This window comes from Poromitra crassiceps (assembly GCF_964638095.1).
Source record: "Poromitra crassiceps genome assembly, chromosome: 15".
NCBI lineage: Eukaryota > Metazoa > Chordata > Actinopteri > Beryciformes > Melamphaidae > Poromitra > Poromitra crassiceps.
In genome coordinates, this window is record NC_139634.1 from 33814615 (window position 1) to 33829239 (window position 14625).

General features: G+C 44.6%; 1 protein-coding gene across 1 annotated transcript in view; it reads left to right on the forward strand.

Annotated features, from left to right (window-relative positions):
* Positions 1-14625, forward strand: part of rxfp1 (relaxin family peptide receptor 1) — a gene marked incomplete at both ends in the record, with an annotated part of 66224 nt that overhangs the window by 35791 nt on the left and 15808 nt on the right. The window contains 7 exons of the mRNA XM_083651867.1: positions 2807-2878; positions 4289-4360; positions 5355-5426; positions 5677-5748; positions 5955-6023; positions 6651-6722; positions 7169-7240. Coding sequence (XP_083507993.1) covers positions 2807-2878; positions 4289-4360; positions 5355-5426; positions 5677-5748; positions 5955-6023; positions 6651-6722; positions 7169-7240 — 501 coding nt within the window. The remainder of the gene's footprint in view (positions 1-2806; positions 2879-4288; positions 4361-5354; positions 5427-5676; positions 5749-5954; positions 6024-6650; positions 6723-7168; positions 7241-14625) is intronic.

Consider the following 14625-nt stretch of genomic DNA (forward strand, 5'->3'; position numbering starts at 1 on the left):
GATAAAGTGGTGGTCGGATACAGGAAGAGGAGTCACAGTGAGATTAGAGGTGGAGCAGGATCTGGTGAAGACCAGGTCCAGCACATTCCCTGCTTTGTGAGTAGGAGGAGATTGAGAGAGGTAAAGGTCAAAGGATGAGAAGAAGTTAAGGAAAGACAGAGATTGTAAGGTTACTGGCTGGATGTTGAAGTCTCCCAGAAGGATGAGTGGAGTACCATCCTCAGGAAAGACGGAGAGGAGGGTGTCCAGCTCGTCCAGAAAGTGACCGAGCGGACCAGGCGGGCGGTAGATTACCACAATGTTGAGCTTGATGGGTAGGGATACGGCAACTGCATGGGACTCAAAAGATGAGATAGACAGATGAGAGAGAGAGGTGACAGTGTAGGTCCATTTGGGGGAGATGAGGATACCAGTGCCACCGCCACGGCCAGAGGCTCTAGGGGTGTGCGAGAACGAATATGCAGCAGAGAGCGCTGCAGGAGTAGCAGTGTTTTCAGGAATGATCCAGGTCTCTGTGAGAGCTAGAAAGTGGAGGGTTTGAGATAGAGCATGAGCCGAGATGGTCTCAGTTTTCTTAACAGCCGACTGACAGTTCCAGAGACCTCCGGCAATAGTAAAAGGACTGTTAGCGCGCTTAGGATGGGAGAGATTACCAGAGTTACTACACCTGAAGCAGCCGTGTCTACGGCGTCTGTGGGCTGTGGTTACAACAGGGATGGGAAGAAAACACATAGTTAGGTAGATGAGTAGGTAGAATAAGAGAGGTAGCAAAAAGCCCTATTATCCAACCCTATTATCCAACAGCTTTCTTCCCATTGTTCTGTGCCAATCAGTGTGCAGGCTTTAGCTGAATAGGAGCTTATCTGTGCGGCCTTAGTTAAAGAGTGTCTGCGTTGAGGTGGAGACGTGAGAGAGAATCCTGAATGAGGATCATATAGAGAGCAATGCGGTGAATGAAAGAGAATTAGGTGGTTGTTCATACATGTATCGCCGGTTTGAAGGTGGATCTGCATGGTTAGTAAATAGCATGCTGAAGGAAATACACAGACAACATCCACCAGGACCTGACCTGGGCCGGCCACACCGCCACTGTTGTCAAAAAGGCCCAACAGCGACTACACGGACTCAGGCGCCTGAAGAAATTCGGGCTGAGGAAAGAAATCCTCGGGGACTTCTACAGAGGCACCATTGAAAGCCTGCTGACAGGCGGCTTCACCGCCTGGTACGGGAACTGTACCACCATGGACCGCAGAGCGCTACGGAGGGTGAGGCGCGCGGCCCAGCACGTAACAGGAGGTGAACTGCCAGAACTGCACGAACTGTACAACCAGCGGTGCCTCAGGAGGTCCCTGAAGATCATCAAAGACACAAACCATCCCCACAACAGCCTGTTCTCCCTGCTACCCTCAGGGAGGAGATACAGGGTTCCAAAAACACGCACAAATCGCTTGAGGAACAGTTTCTTCCCGCAGGCCACGAGACTCCTAAATATGCACAAATAGTGCAGTAGTCGTACCGTACCGTACTGCAGCTGCTACTATTACGGATGCCTAATATTTAATTGTAAATTTAAGTGTATGTTTAATAAGGTGCCTAACGTTTAATTGTAAATTTAAGTGTATGTTTAATAAGGTACATGCTATTTGCACATGTATGTATAAAACGTCGAATTTGGAATGTCTGAACACGTCTAACGTATGCACATGACATGTGCACCTATGTGCAATGAATATGCCACTGTCGTATAAGCCACTGTCGTATAAGCCACCGACTTGTCTTATTGCTTATAGATGCCTATTTCTTATTGCCTTATTGCTGTCTTATTGCCTATTTCTGCCTATTTCTTATTGCCTATTACTTATTGCTTGTTGCCTATTTGTACTATGTCGTAAACGGAGTCCACTGCACAAGAATTTCACACGTGGTACTTGTACCATGGAGTGACAATAAAAATCTTGAATCTTGAATCTTGAATCTTGAGACTTGCAGTGTTTGTGTTTTTCCTTTTTTATTTTTTTTCCAGATTTTTTATCCCATTTTTATCCCCCATTAGTGCTCATTTTAATTTATTTATCCTGGTTGCTGCTCCACCCTCTGCCGATCTGGGGAGCGAAACTGCAGTAGCAGTAGCCAGCCGCTTCTTTTCATCTGACAGGGGAAGCTTCACCGGTAGGACATAGCACGTGGGAGGATCACGCTATTCCAATGAGTCCCCCTCCCTCCGAACAGGCGCCCCTAATGACCAGAGGAGGCACCACATCAGCGACCAGGATATTGCATGTTTTGGTGTGGGGTTCCTATATGAAGGAAACCCCCAGGGGGCATGGGGAGAACATGCAAACTCCACACAGAAAGGTCCTTTTGACGACCCCACCTGGGCGGCGGGCACTCAAGGACATGCGGACGGGCACGCACTCCTTCAGGGATCACAGCATCCCAGGTGGGAATCGAACCCAGGACCTTCTAGCTGTGAGGCGACAGCGCTTACCACTGCGCCACCGTGCCCCTGTGTTTGTGTTTTTCCATATCATAATAGAAAGTCGACACGGTCATGATCCTCAGGCCCTGGAAATCTGTGAAAAAGGCTGAGTTGTCATTTTAAATTTCTATGGACATCAGTGACATTCTGTCCTTTCTTCCTGAAAAAGTAGCTTTTTGCAGACATAATGGTTTTCCTTTGACAACTTACAGTGATATAAACATCTGGTCCCACCTCAGCTATTAATGCTGAATGGTGGCAAGTGCAGAGAGCATGATGAAGGTCTCATCCTATATTCTGATTGTAAAATGTTTGGTATTCCCTCAGGTCCTTACAAAGGAACCGCCTTCAGAAACTGAATACAGACATTTTCTACAATTATCAGAGCCTGCAGAAACTGTGAGTGTTCCAGGAAGTATGAATTGATTATGATTACACTTCATTATATAAGGATGGCAGATCTATTCTATAAAGCCTGTTGCTATCATGGCACAGAATGTAATGACACGCCTTTGTGTGATAAAGCAACAAGTGTAGAAGGCTAAGGCCTTGGCCACACTGATCCGTCAGAAAATGGACAGAACGGATAGACGGATAGATTTATGTCCATTGCATGTACAAGTAACCTACTTGTACATCAGGTGGCAGTAAGCACCTTGAAGGTGTCAGCGACCCGCCTATAACCCGAGAGAAGAAGAAAGCTGGCGTCAGCTAGCTGTTAGCTCTGTGCGCTACGTTACTTATGTGGCAATAAAATGCCACCGAATGACCAGATTAGATGGTGAAATCAGACGGTGACACTGACTATCACGTTGTACAACAGCGGGATGGTGTACACAGCATTAATTATAGCCTCCTTCACTGCCTCGGCCTCCATCTTCTTTGAAAAGTTGAAACAAATCTCAGAACGCCTCCTCTCGAGACCTCAACTCTGATTGGCTAAACGCACAGTGACTATCCGACCATCCGACCATCCGATACGTCCATCCAGAAAAAGTTCATCCCTCTTCAACTTTCTGTCCATCAAAACGTATGCAAATTTTCTGGATACGTACGCTTCTGAGTGCTCCACGGACAGTCGGACAGCTGTCATTGAAAATGAATGGAAGTGAACAGAGAAATGAACGCACACGGACAGACACCACGGATCAGTGTGGCCAAGGCCTAAGCCTTTGTTCACACTATACGCCAAAGCCACGCTGAAGCTGAGTGATGCTGAGTGCCAGGCTAAAGCGGTGACACCAGAAACGCACTTAGCTGCTCCTCCAGCTCCTCCCCCCCTCACAACTTGCATTGACTTCATGCCTGCACGCTTGGAAAATAGAACAGAAGCTCGGTTCAGCGTAGCTTTAGCATGGCTTCCGTGTGGCTTCGGCGTGGTGTGGCATGCAGCTGGTGTGAGCGGACTCGCCTAACAAGGACGCCGAAATGAAACTGCGTGGCTTCAGAGCGTGGCTTCAGCGTGGGATTGGCGTATGGTGTGAACGTGCACTAAGAGTACTGCTGGGACCTGCTGTCAACCTCACAAACAGGTTTTCAGTTGCTGCTCCAAAAGTCTGATCGGATTGAAAGCTTTCATGAGATTGCATAAACAAATTTTAGAAGGCATAATACAGTCAAAGAAGATGCCAATCCTTCATCCACATGTAAACAAATGACTATTTCTACTGCAGGAAAAAACACACATTTGGATTGTATAGAGATCACCCCCCCCCCCCATCAAATCAAGAGAATCAGCGTTACTTACAGTTTTTTTCCCCTCACATTGATCGTTAATCATCAATAAACTGTTTTGTGTTTGTTTTATAGATATCTCCAGCACAACCAAATTCAAGCTGTGAGTCCCAATGCATTCAGAGGGCTGTATAATTTAACAAGGCTGTAAGTTTTCATTTTACACTGCATTTTACAGTGCACTTGACCTGATTTTCTAAGCCATCATTTCTAAGATAGGCATAATGGTTATTCGGCAATACTTGGCTCAATCAAGGTGCTTGACTATAGTGTGCACCAGAGCCAGAGAATAGAAGAGTTGTCGCATCTCCATTCACTCCAATGGACCAGTTTTACCTCGTAAAAGTTCCATGGATCTTTTGCGAGGATTAAGCAGCGCTGTCGAGTTGCAGCAGAATGGACTGTTTGTGATGTACTTTTGAAGAATCAAATTGTATATTATCAGCTTTTATTTTATGCATTCAAACATAGCGCGAGCCCCCTTACTGGCTATTGCCCCGCTATGTGAGTCATACATTTTGGACCTGCATTGGCGCCGCTCTATCTTCTATATTACTCTGGTGTGCACATTGGATTTTCTTATATTAATAAAGTGCTTTCACATAATTTGTGATGCCACACTCTAATACTACAAACGAAATCACAACCTACATACATATTAAGACAGAATAAACCACATTGCATTCTCAGTGAATATAGCAATAATATCAGTCCATATAGCAATAATATCAATATCAGTTCTGTATTGTGATTAGGACTACAGTGATGATGCATTATAAGATATAGCCAAATCTGTTGGCGTCACCAAAGTGTTAAGGATCATGGTATAGCACACTACTGTTTTATTAATTATAGTTTTATTAAAGTATAAACTGCTCATTAAAATGCATCAATTTGTACAAAATTACTTTTACCACGCTGATGAAGTTTAGGTAATGTCTCACTTCCAGTTGCCTTTTGAAGAACATGGTGCAGTCACTAACTTGCTTGCTAACTAGCGGTCAGCGGTACCCTATGGGAATCATTACCATGAAATGCAGTCAGAGAGCTTGGTTGAAACGACCAATTCACAATAAGCAGTTGACATAGCGCTTAAAAAGTACATCGTATCATATCATTTGACATTCATTTTCTCTCTTAGATATCTGAGCTACAACAAGATCTCTATCCTGATGCCAGGGGTTTTCCAGGACCTCCACAAGCTGGAGTGGTTGTATGTTTCTTTTCGACTGAATGAACTATAGTATAGTATAGCAAATATAAAATGCTGAATACATATGAATAAGGATATTATATCGTATATTATTTTGCCATAGACAGATCATCTGCAAAGAGAAGTCCGGTTTCACAATCAATAATCCCTCCTGATAACGTTGTTTCCTCTTGTTTCCTTTGAATCAGTTGCTGCACATGTTACAAATTATGATGAAACGGTATTTTTTTTTTTCTTTCATTCTTGGTAGGATCCTTGAAAATAACGATATTCATCAAATATCCACCATGACCTTTTCTGGATTGAACTCCCTGGTTTTACTGTGAGTTTTTACTTGACTTTTTACTTTACCCCTGCACAATGCTTCACTTTGACATTTCGCCCACGCTTTGTTGTGATGTCCTCTCTCACTGCACTCCATCAAAGTGCTGGCATGTGGGGCCTCCGTTGATCTGTTAGATTGAGTGTTTCCTCTTTGATCCGTGACTGAGACTGCACTGCTCTTTGGTGTGTCTTTCTGATTGACAGAGTTTTGCTGAACAACTCCCTGACAACGCTAGATGACATCTGTCAGGAAATGCCAAGATTGAACTGGCTGTAAGTTTGAAGTCAACAAGTACAATGTTGTTTGGCGAGAAGAGCGATGAATTCATTCTGTGTCTTATTGTGTGTGCGTGCGTGCGTGCGTGCGTGCGTGCGTGTGCGTGCGTGCGTGCGTGTGCGCGTGCGTGTGATGACATGTTCTTCCAGGGATATGGAGGGAAATCTCGTTGAAACCATTGAAAACGTCTCCTTCTGCTCTTGAAGTCAACAAGTACAATGTTGTTTGGCGAGAAGAGCGATGAATTCATTCTGTGTCTTATTGTGTGTGTGTGTGCGTGCGTGCGTGCGTGCGTGCGTGCGTGCGCGTGCGTGCGTGCGTGCGTGTGCGTGCGTGCATGCGTGTGCGCGTGCGTGTGATGACATGTTCTTCCAGGGATATGGAGGGAAATCTCGTTGAAACCATTGAAAACGTCTCCTTCTGCTCTTGAAGTCAACAAGTACAATGTTGTTTGGCGAGAAGAGCGATGAATTCATTCTGTGTCTTATTGTGTGTGTGTGTGCGTGCGTGCGTGCGTGCGTGCGTGTGTGCGCGTGCGTGCGTGCGTGCGTGCGTGCGCGTGCGTGCGTGCGTGTGCGTGCGTGCATGCGTGTGCGCGTGCGTGTGATGACATGTTCTTCCAGGGATATGGAGGGAAATCTCGTTGAAACCATTGAAAACGTCTCCTTCTGCTCATGCAGTATGCTGACAGTTCTGTAAGTATGGGATGCAGAACAGGTGTGCTTCCTCAATTGCTTGCTTGGCTGTGGGTGCTCAGCTACAGGAGATACTTGTAGAAAAAAAATCACTCCATGAGTGGATTTCGGCATGTGCCTTCTGATGAAGACACGTGCCGAAACACGTTAGCCTTGAATATATATCTTTTTAAATCTGAGCAAAGTCTTGCATTTTAATTTTTGGAGTGCTGCCATTTCCATTTTTCCCCTACAAGTTCTCTAAGTATGAATTGACTTTAAGCCAAACCTTCTGCCTTTTAAAAGTTTGCTTTTGCAAGAATTTGTTTGTGAGGCTTGCATATTCAAATCTGATCTGCATCCTATGATTGGAATACAGTCCACGCTCACAGTTCATTACATAGGATTCAACAAGGCAGACAGTAGGAGCGTGCTTAATTCTTAGTATGGCTTTTGCTTTTCCCCAGGGTTTTACAGCGGAACAGAATCAGCCATATACACGAACAGGCTTTCTCTCTCCTACAGAAGCTCGGGGAGCTGTAAGTTCATTTTCGTTTGAGCAAAGGACTGAATGAAAAAAAGAGAGATTGTCACATTGTTCCAATTGTGCTCTGAGGGGTATTTCTTTGACTGAGGTGATGCTACTTATACCGTACTTAAGATGTAAGACCACTGTGAAGATGATGACTCGAGAAACTAAAGGAGCACAAGAAAACAAGAATTTTAATATAGTTTGATATATAGCCTCAAAAATACAATAAAAGCAAATGTTCACGCCTCTAACATTGGTAAATTGTAATAATAATAACAAGAAATGTTCTAGCGTGCCCCGCACGCTTCGCATGCTCACACATGAGCAACTTGTGCGCCTAATATGGCTGCATTATTGTCAAGTTATCATAGGTTTGTTTTGTTCAGCTCCTGCCCAAACTTGAAAATGGCCTGGTCAACCATAAAGAATGCAATGGGACAACTCTTTTCCTCTTTCCAACTTTTATTTTCTTGTTGGGGGAATGAATCTGGATGAATCAGTTTCAATCAGGTTGAAAACCTTCAAACCAAGCAGAAATTTACAAGTTAAATTTATTCAATCAGAGAAAAATAATCCAAACAAACTTAAGCACTCCAATTAAATACTGCTTATCATTTCATTCATTTCATTTTCAAACTATAATTTCAATGACAAATAAACCATTTCTTATCATTATTAATTTCATTCATTAATTTCATTCATACAGTACCAGTAGCGTCTTCATGAGTTGAGTTGAGCTGAACAGTCTTCTCTTCTGTGTGGCTGTGTCTCTCTTGAAGTGCAGAGTGATTCTGCTGAGACACCTGCACACAGGTGATTTGACTGAGCTGATGAGTTGGTGTGATTTGCTCCGGTGCTCTCACTCAGCTAATGAGTGGGGGTGATTGGCTTGTTCTCCTCCTCTGCAATAGAGAGCCCTTCTACCATGTCTATGAGTGACAAGTTATGATTTGAACCGCAACACCTCCCACTTGAGCTCCTGGTTCTTGAACCCAAGGAGGTCACAGCAGTTTGATCCAGGTTTTGGTATTGGAAAGGTTGAGCTAGATCCTCTTCTGGTGCCTCTGGAGACTGTCCCACTGTTTGTCCCTCCTCTTCAACATCTGTAGCTCCAGTGTTATTTTGCTCTTCTACAAGATGCAAGACGATTATCCGCCTGACGTCTCTGTGAAGTATCGATGCAGGGATTTTGGCTGAAAGTTCCATCCTGGCTTTGCCAGCCTCTTTGACAGTCTTCACAGTTGAGATGGCGTAGCTTGGGAATGTTTGGACATTCCCATCCCTCACGACTCCCTTCTTGTCCATGTTGACACTGACAACTTTAGCAAGCCTATACTGGCTCCTCAAGGAATTCTGATCCGCTAGCCAGACGATGTCTCCAATGGCAACATTCCCCTCCATTGTGTGCCACTTACTCCTGACAAACAAGTTGGGTCCAGCCAACTGACTCCACTTCTTCCACAACTGGTTTACCTCTGACTGGATCACTCTTAGCCTCTTGTAAGAGTAGCCTTCAAATTCAAAGCTTCCTGTGTCTCCCTTAGGTCCAGCTCTGCCTAGCAGTAGAGAATTTGGGCTGATGTAGTCTACACCGTCCTCCTGGCTCTGAGTCCTTGCATCTATGGGTCTTTCATTAGCCAGATTGGCTGCCATATAAAGGAATGTTTGAAACTCTCCCCATGTGAAGATTCCATCACCTCCCAGGTTATGCAGGGCTCTTTTCACGATTTTAACAGCTGCTTCAGCGGCTCCATTTCTGTGAGGTGAGTCTGCTGGATGGATCTTCCAGCTCCAGTCCGTTCCATTTTTTGCAGCTTCATTCTCGAGTTCCGACTTCTCCAACTGGTCCAGAAAGAGGTAAAGCTCCTTTAGGGCAGGCTTGGCTCCCACAAAGTTCTTTCCGGGGTCCGACCACAGCTTTCTTGGATGCCCTCTCAATGCTGTGAATCTTTGGTAGGCCAGTAAGAAACCTTCAGTTGACTGGTCACCAACAACATCTGTGTGTATAGCCCTTGATGCCATACAGCAGAAAACAATTCCCCATACCTTCAGCTTTACTCTCTTTCTCACAGCATCCTTCACTTCATAAGGTCCAAACAGATCTACTGATGTAAACTCAAATGGTCTGGCTGGCCGTGTCCGTTCCGGAGGGAGGTCCCCCATGATCTGCTGGCACTTCCTTGCTCTGGCTTTTTTGCATCTCACACAATGATCAACAACTTTCTTTGCCAATTTTCGCCTTCTTACAACCCAGGCTTTCTTTCTCAACCGTAGGAGTGTTCCTGCTACCTCCTCGTGGTTCACTTCATGGGCTTCTTGAGCTAGAAGTGAGGATATCCAGGCTTCATACGGAAGGATTGGTACTGCGGTTTCATCCTTATTGAAGATTTGTATTCTTCCTGCACATACCAACATCCCAGATTATTTTTCCGTATACACAGTCAGTCTGCTTAGGGTGGTGTCATGAAAGGTAACACCCTCCTGGGCTGCAAGGAAAATGTCTCGAAGCGCATCTTTACACTCAGACAGCACAGCTTGTTTGGCTTTGGACTTGGCCTCCTCCTTTGAAGAAATCACCTCCCACTTTGCCTTACTGACAGCTGAGCCCTTCTGGGCTGATTCGTCACCATCAGGGTTTTGCAGTGCATTATTCTGCTTTTTCTTTGCCTGAGCTCTGGTCAGTACTGCTGAGAAAGCTTTCCTTTGGAGTTTATCTATGCCCTCCCTGGCACTTGCTGCAACCTCTTGGGCTGACTTCTTTGGCCACTGCTCCACTGGCTGCCTCAGGAACGCAGGTCCATTTTGCCGTTCTGAATCCTCTCTAAGATCCTTAGGAGTCGCTCCTCTTGTCATAATTTCATGTACCTGGGCTGTGTAGGCAGCCTGCCACTCAGGCTCCCTTCTGAGCTGTTTTTCTGTTCTCAGAAAGGTAGCCTCCACGCCACTCCTGTTATTGGGAAGAGAAGTTGGGTCTTCATTCCAGGGATATTTTATGTCCCAGTGTGGAGCATCACTATGGGTATTCGCTTTCACATAAGTGAGGCCTTGCTTTATTATTTCAAGCTCCTTCTCCTCATTCAGTGTCATTTTCTTTCCCCCTGGTTGACAACTACCGCAGCGACACCCACCACACTTCGGTTCACCTGCTGCTCCAATGCTGTCCCATTTCCACCATTCCAGGAACTCTCTGCCAGCAACTGTGGTCTCAGCCTGCCTTTCTTCATACTTCACTGCAGCTGTCCTCATTGAGCGAGCAAAGTGTGTTTCAGATGCATGTGCTGCAATGTCCACCTCCTCAAAGAGATCCGGATGAGCTCCTCCTACAGTTTTTCCCAGTGGGCTCTCCCACAAGACGAGGTCCCCAACCATCTTCACTCTCTGTGGGGCCAGTCTACCTTCCCGGTGGCTTATCAGTAGATCAATGCTATCTGGTCTCTTTAAATCTTCCAGCTCAGTTTCTGGGAAGAACTTTCTCAACTGCTCAGGTTTGATGACTCTGTGGACTTTGGCTATTTCATTTAGACCATAGCAGACGAGTTCGTGAGCTCTTTCCGTCCCTCTGGGTGTCTTGACTCTCACTCTGAGTAGATATCGTCTGGTGTTAACCTTCATAGCCATTCCTCCAACTCCATGGACAACTAAAGTGATGTTTTCACTTCTCAGATTCAGTCTTTCAGCAGCTCTGTGAGTGATGTAGTTGGTGTCTGATGCTAAGTCGATCAGCGTTCCAATCTTCTGACCTGCATTGGCAGTGACTTCTAGCAGCATCATAATAACTGGCAGCTCTTTCAATCCATTTGCCTCTAGCAATCCAAACTTCTCTGCACAGTTTGCTATTGCAGTCCTGTTTGTAAAAGCTTGCCTGCATTTTTCCGCCATTTCTGAGGAGAGTTCTGCCATGAATCTCTCTTGTTCCTCTGTAAGCTTATATTTTTTCCTGCTGTTTCTTCCACTTCTGTCTTCATCGCCCCTTCTAGATTCTATCCTTGGACAGAGAAAGAAATGGTGGTCAGATGAGATCCCCTCCCTGCAGTCTTTGTTTCTGCACAGGTAGGTGTCTGTACATTCATCATCTTCTCCATGACATCCCAAGCACCTCTTACAACCTCCCAGTTTCTTCACAGCATTCACCTTCTCAGCCAGCTTCAGTTCCTTGAACCGCTTGCAAAAGAAAAGTTTCTCTCTATGCCTTTCATCTCCACAGACAATACATCCTTCTTTCCTTGTGGAACGTGTAGAAGCAAATTTTCTTTCTTGCCTCTCTGGCTTCTCAGTTACTCCCAGCTGCTCCAGTTTCTCCAGAATTTCCTCTTGAGTTTTCAGGAACTTGAGAAGGTTATCAAAATGATTGTCTGGTGTGACATTATTGCGGGGGTTTACCATGAAGACAAGCCAGTCTTTCTTTACAGCATCTGGTAGCTTGCTTTCAATGGACTTAATTATCAGTGGGTTCTTGATGGCACCCGTGTTTCCAAGCTCAGTGAGGTCAGCCAGAGCTTTTTCAACAGTTTGGATTAAGTCGATAACCTTCCTTGGCTGATTTACCTTTAAGGCAGGAATTTTATCCAAGTCTTCAATTATTTCCAAGGCAATTGTAGACTTATTTCCAAATCTGTTCTCCAATACTCTGAACATGTCTTGAGCAGTGTTGTATGTTGACAGATGGAGGTCTCTGGAGATTTTTTCATCCACGCTGTCCAAAAGTTGCATTTTTTTCACTTCCACTGAACCGGTGGGTTCTCCCTGCCTTTGCAGGCTCTCCCAGTCCCTTTTCCATCGGTGGAACTCTCTTTTGCAACCATTAAATCTGGGCAGACTAGTTGGCTTTATCCTCACAATGGGTGCGGTGTGTGTGGCTGGTGTGGCCGATTTGTTTGCTGCTGCTGTCATTGAAGCTGCCACAGCTGCACCTTTCTCCTCCTCTGCAATCCTTTGTGCTATGGCAAACTCTGCTCTTCTTGCTTCAAGCTTGTTATTGCCCATTTGAAGGTCCCTCACTCGGCTCTCCAGAATAGTTTTTTCTTTGGCTGGAATCCACAACTCCCAAGCTACTAGACTTTTAGTAGCTTGCTGGACCAGCTTCTCCATGAAAGTCATTTGCACTTCATAGCCATCTCGATTTACAGCAACGAGTGGTATTGCAGCAGCATCCTCCCAAGCTTTCTCTGCTTCCCGGATTGCAATTTCCAGCTCATCTTGCCCGTATCTAGACCATAGCTTGGCTTGAATCAGCTCCCTGACTTCATTCAATTTTGAATGACAGTCATTAATTGTTCTCTCCAGGTCAGCCTCCTGTTGCTTGTTAAGCTCTGCTTCTTCACCATCAGCTGCCGTGGCTTCAATGTCTGCTATTAAACCAGCCTTATAATCATCATTTGCTTCACCGACTCTTCTGGCTTCAGAGGTGAGCTTTCTGAACTCCTCTTGTAGTTCAATTTGAGTCATGCTCTGTGCTTCTCTGGTGAGGAAGTTAGCTGCTTTGGTGAAAGCACTCTTAGCCAAGGTCCTTTCTTTCTTCAGTTGGCTTACTGTTTTCCCAAAAGTTTCCTCTGCCATTTTGTGAAGATCAATCGTCCAGTTTCCCCTTCTGCTTCGACAGTTTTCCTTCAGACTTTTATTAGACCTTTAATCCTGGTTGTGTCTTCATGCACTGTCATGCATTGGTTTTCAACTGTCAAGTTATCATAGGTTTGTTTTGTTCAGCTCCTGCCCAAACTTGAAAATGGCCTGGTCAACCATAAAGAATGCAATGGGACAACTCTTTTCCTCTTTCCAACTTTTATTTTCTTGTTGGGGGAATGAATCTGGATGAATCAGTTTCAATCAGGTTGAAAACCTTCAAACCAAGCAGAAATTTACAAGTTAAATTTATTCAATCAGAGAAAAATAATCCAAACAAACTTAAGCACTCCAATTAAATACTGCTTATCATTTCATTCATTTCATTTTCAAACTATAATTTCAATGACAAATAAACCATTTCTTATCATTATTAATTTCATTCATTAATTTCATTCATACAGTACCAGTAGCGTCTTCATGAGTTGAGTTGAGCTGAACAGTCTTCTCTTCTGTGTGGCTGTGTCTCTCTTGAAGTGCAGAGTGATTCTACTGAGACACCTGCACACAGGTGATTTGACTGAGCTGATGAGTTGGTGTGATTTGCTCCGGTGCTCTCACTCAGCTAATGAGTGGGGGTGATTGGCTTGTTCTCCTCCTCTGCAATAGAGAGCCCTTCTACCATGTCTATGAGTGACAAGTTATGATTTGAACCGCAAAATAGTCGTGAGATCATCATCATCATCACCATCATCATCACATTGATTGAATTTACATAGTGCTTTTCTAAGTACTCTAAGCAACTCATCAACTCATCCACCACCCATGTGCAGCACCCACCCGGGTGCTATGTCTGATTACATGTATTCATGAATATTCTAAAATATTATGGCCATCTCCCCTGACAGTCATGCACTCACATTCTCCTGTTTACCTTCATACAGTGGTAAGAAAGGGGTTGGGAATCCTTTTTTGGTTCATTTGTGAATTACTTGCATCCACGTCTATAATGATAAACACAATCTGAATAAACAGATGACACACAAACAATGTATTGTTTAAACATTCACAGTCTAAATGCTCTGTGTACACAAATATGTGAACCTCTAGATTTAGTAACTGGTGGAACCTCACTTGGCAGCAATAACCTCAGAAAATGGTTTCTTGCTGCTGTCCAGACCTGCACGACAGTCCCAGAGCTCTTTTGGGCTGTTGCTCTTCATATGTTTGCTTGCATGAAAGGCTTGCCACAGCATTTCAGTAGACTCTGACTTGGCCATTCCAAAATTTTCATCTTTTAAAAGCTTGCCTTATTTTGTAGAATCATCATCATGTTGCATGATCCACAGACCGTTATTCTGATATTATTCTGCAAAATCTATATAGGCTACAGTTTTGAATAACTTGTTCCCCTCAAGGACTGCGAGCTGTCCAGGCCAGAGGCAGCAATGCACTGCTGTTATTTCTTTCTTCTCCAAACAGCGCTGTGTTTGGCAGAAAGTGAATTATCGCATCTGATTCACAGTGCATTGTTCGAGTAACCTTGTGGAACGACCCAGTGGTCTTTGGCAAACTTGAGATAGGCAGCAATGTTTTTCTTGGAGAGCAGTAGATCCCTCTGAGATATCCCTCCATGAACACCACTCTTGATCAGTGGCGTTCTTATCGTGGACTCATACACACATGAGATGCCAGCAGATATTTTACCCTCTATTTTATACTCTTATTTGATCAAGAGCAGCCAGTAAGTTGGGGGAAAGTGCATTTAGAGGTGTGTGTGTGTGTGTGTGTGTGTGTGTGTGTGTGTGTGTGTGTGTGTGTGTGTGTGTGTGT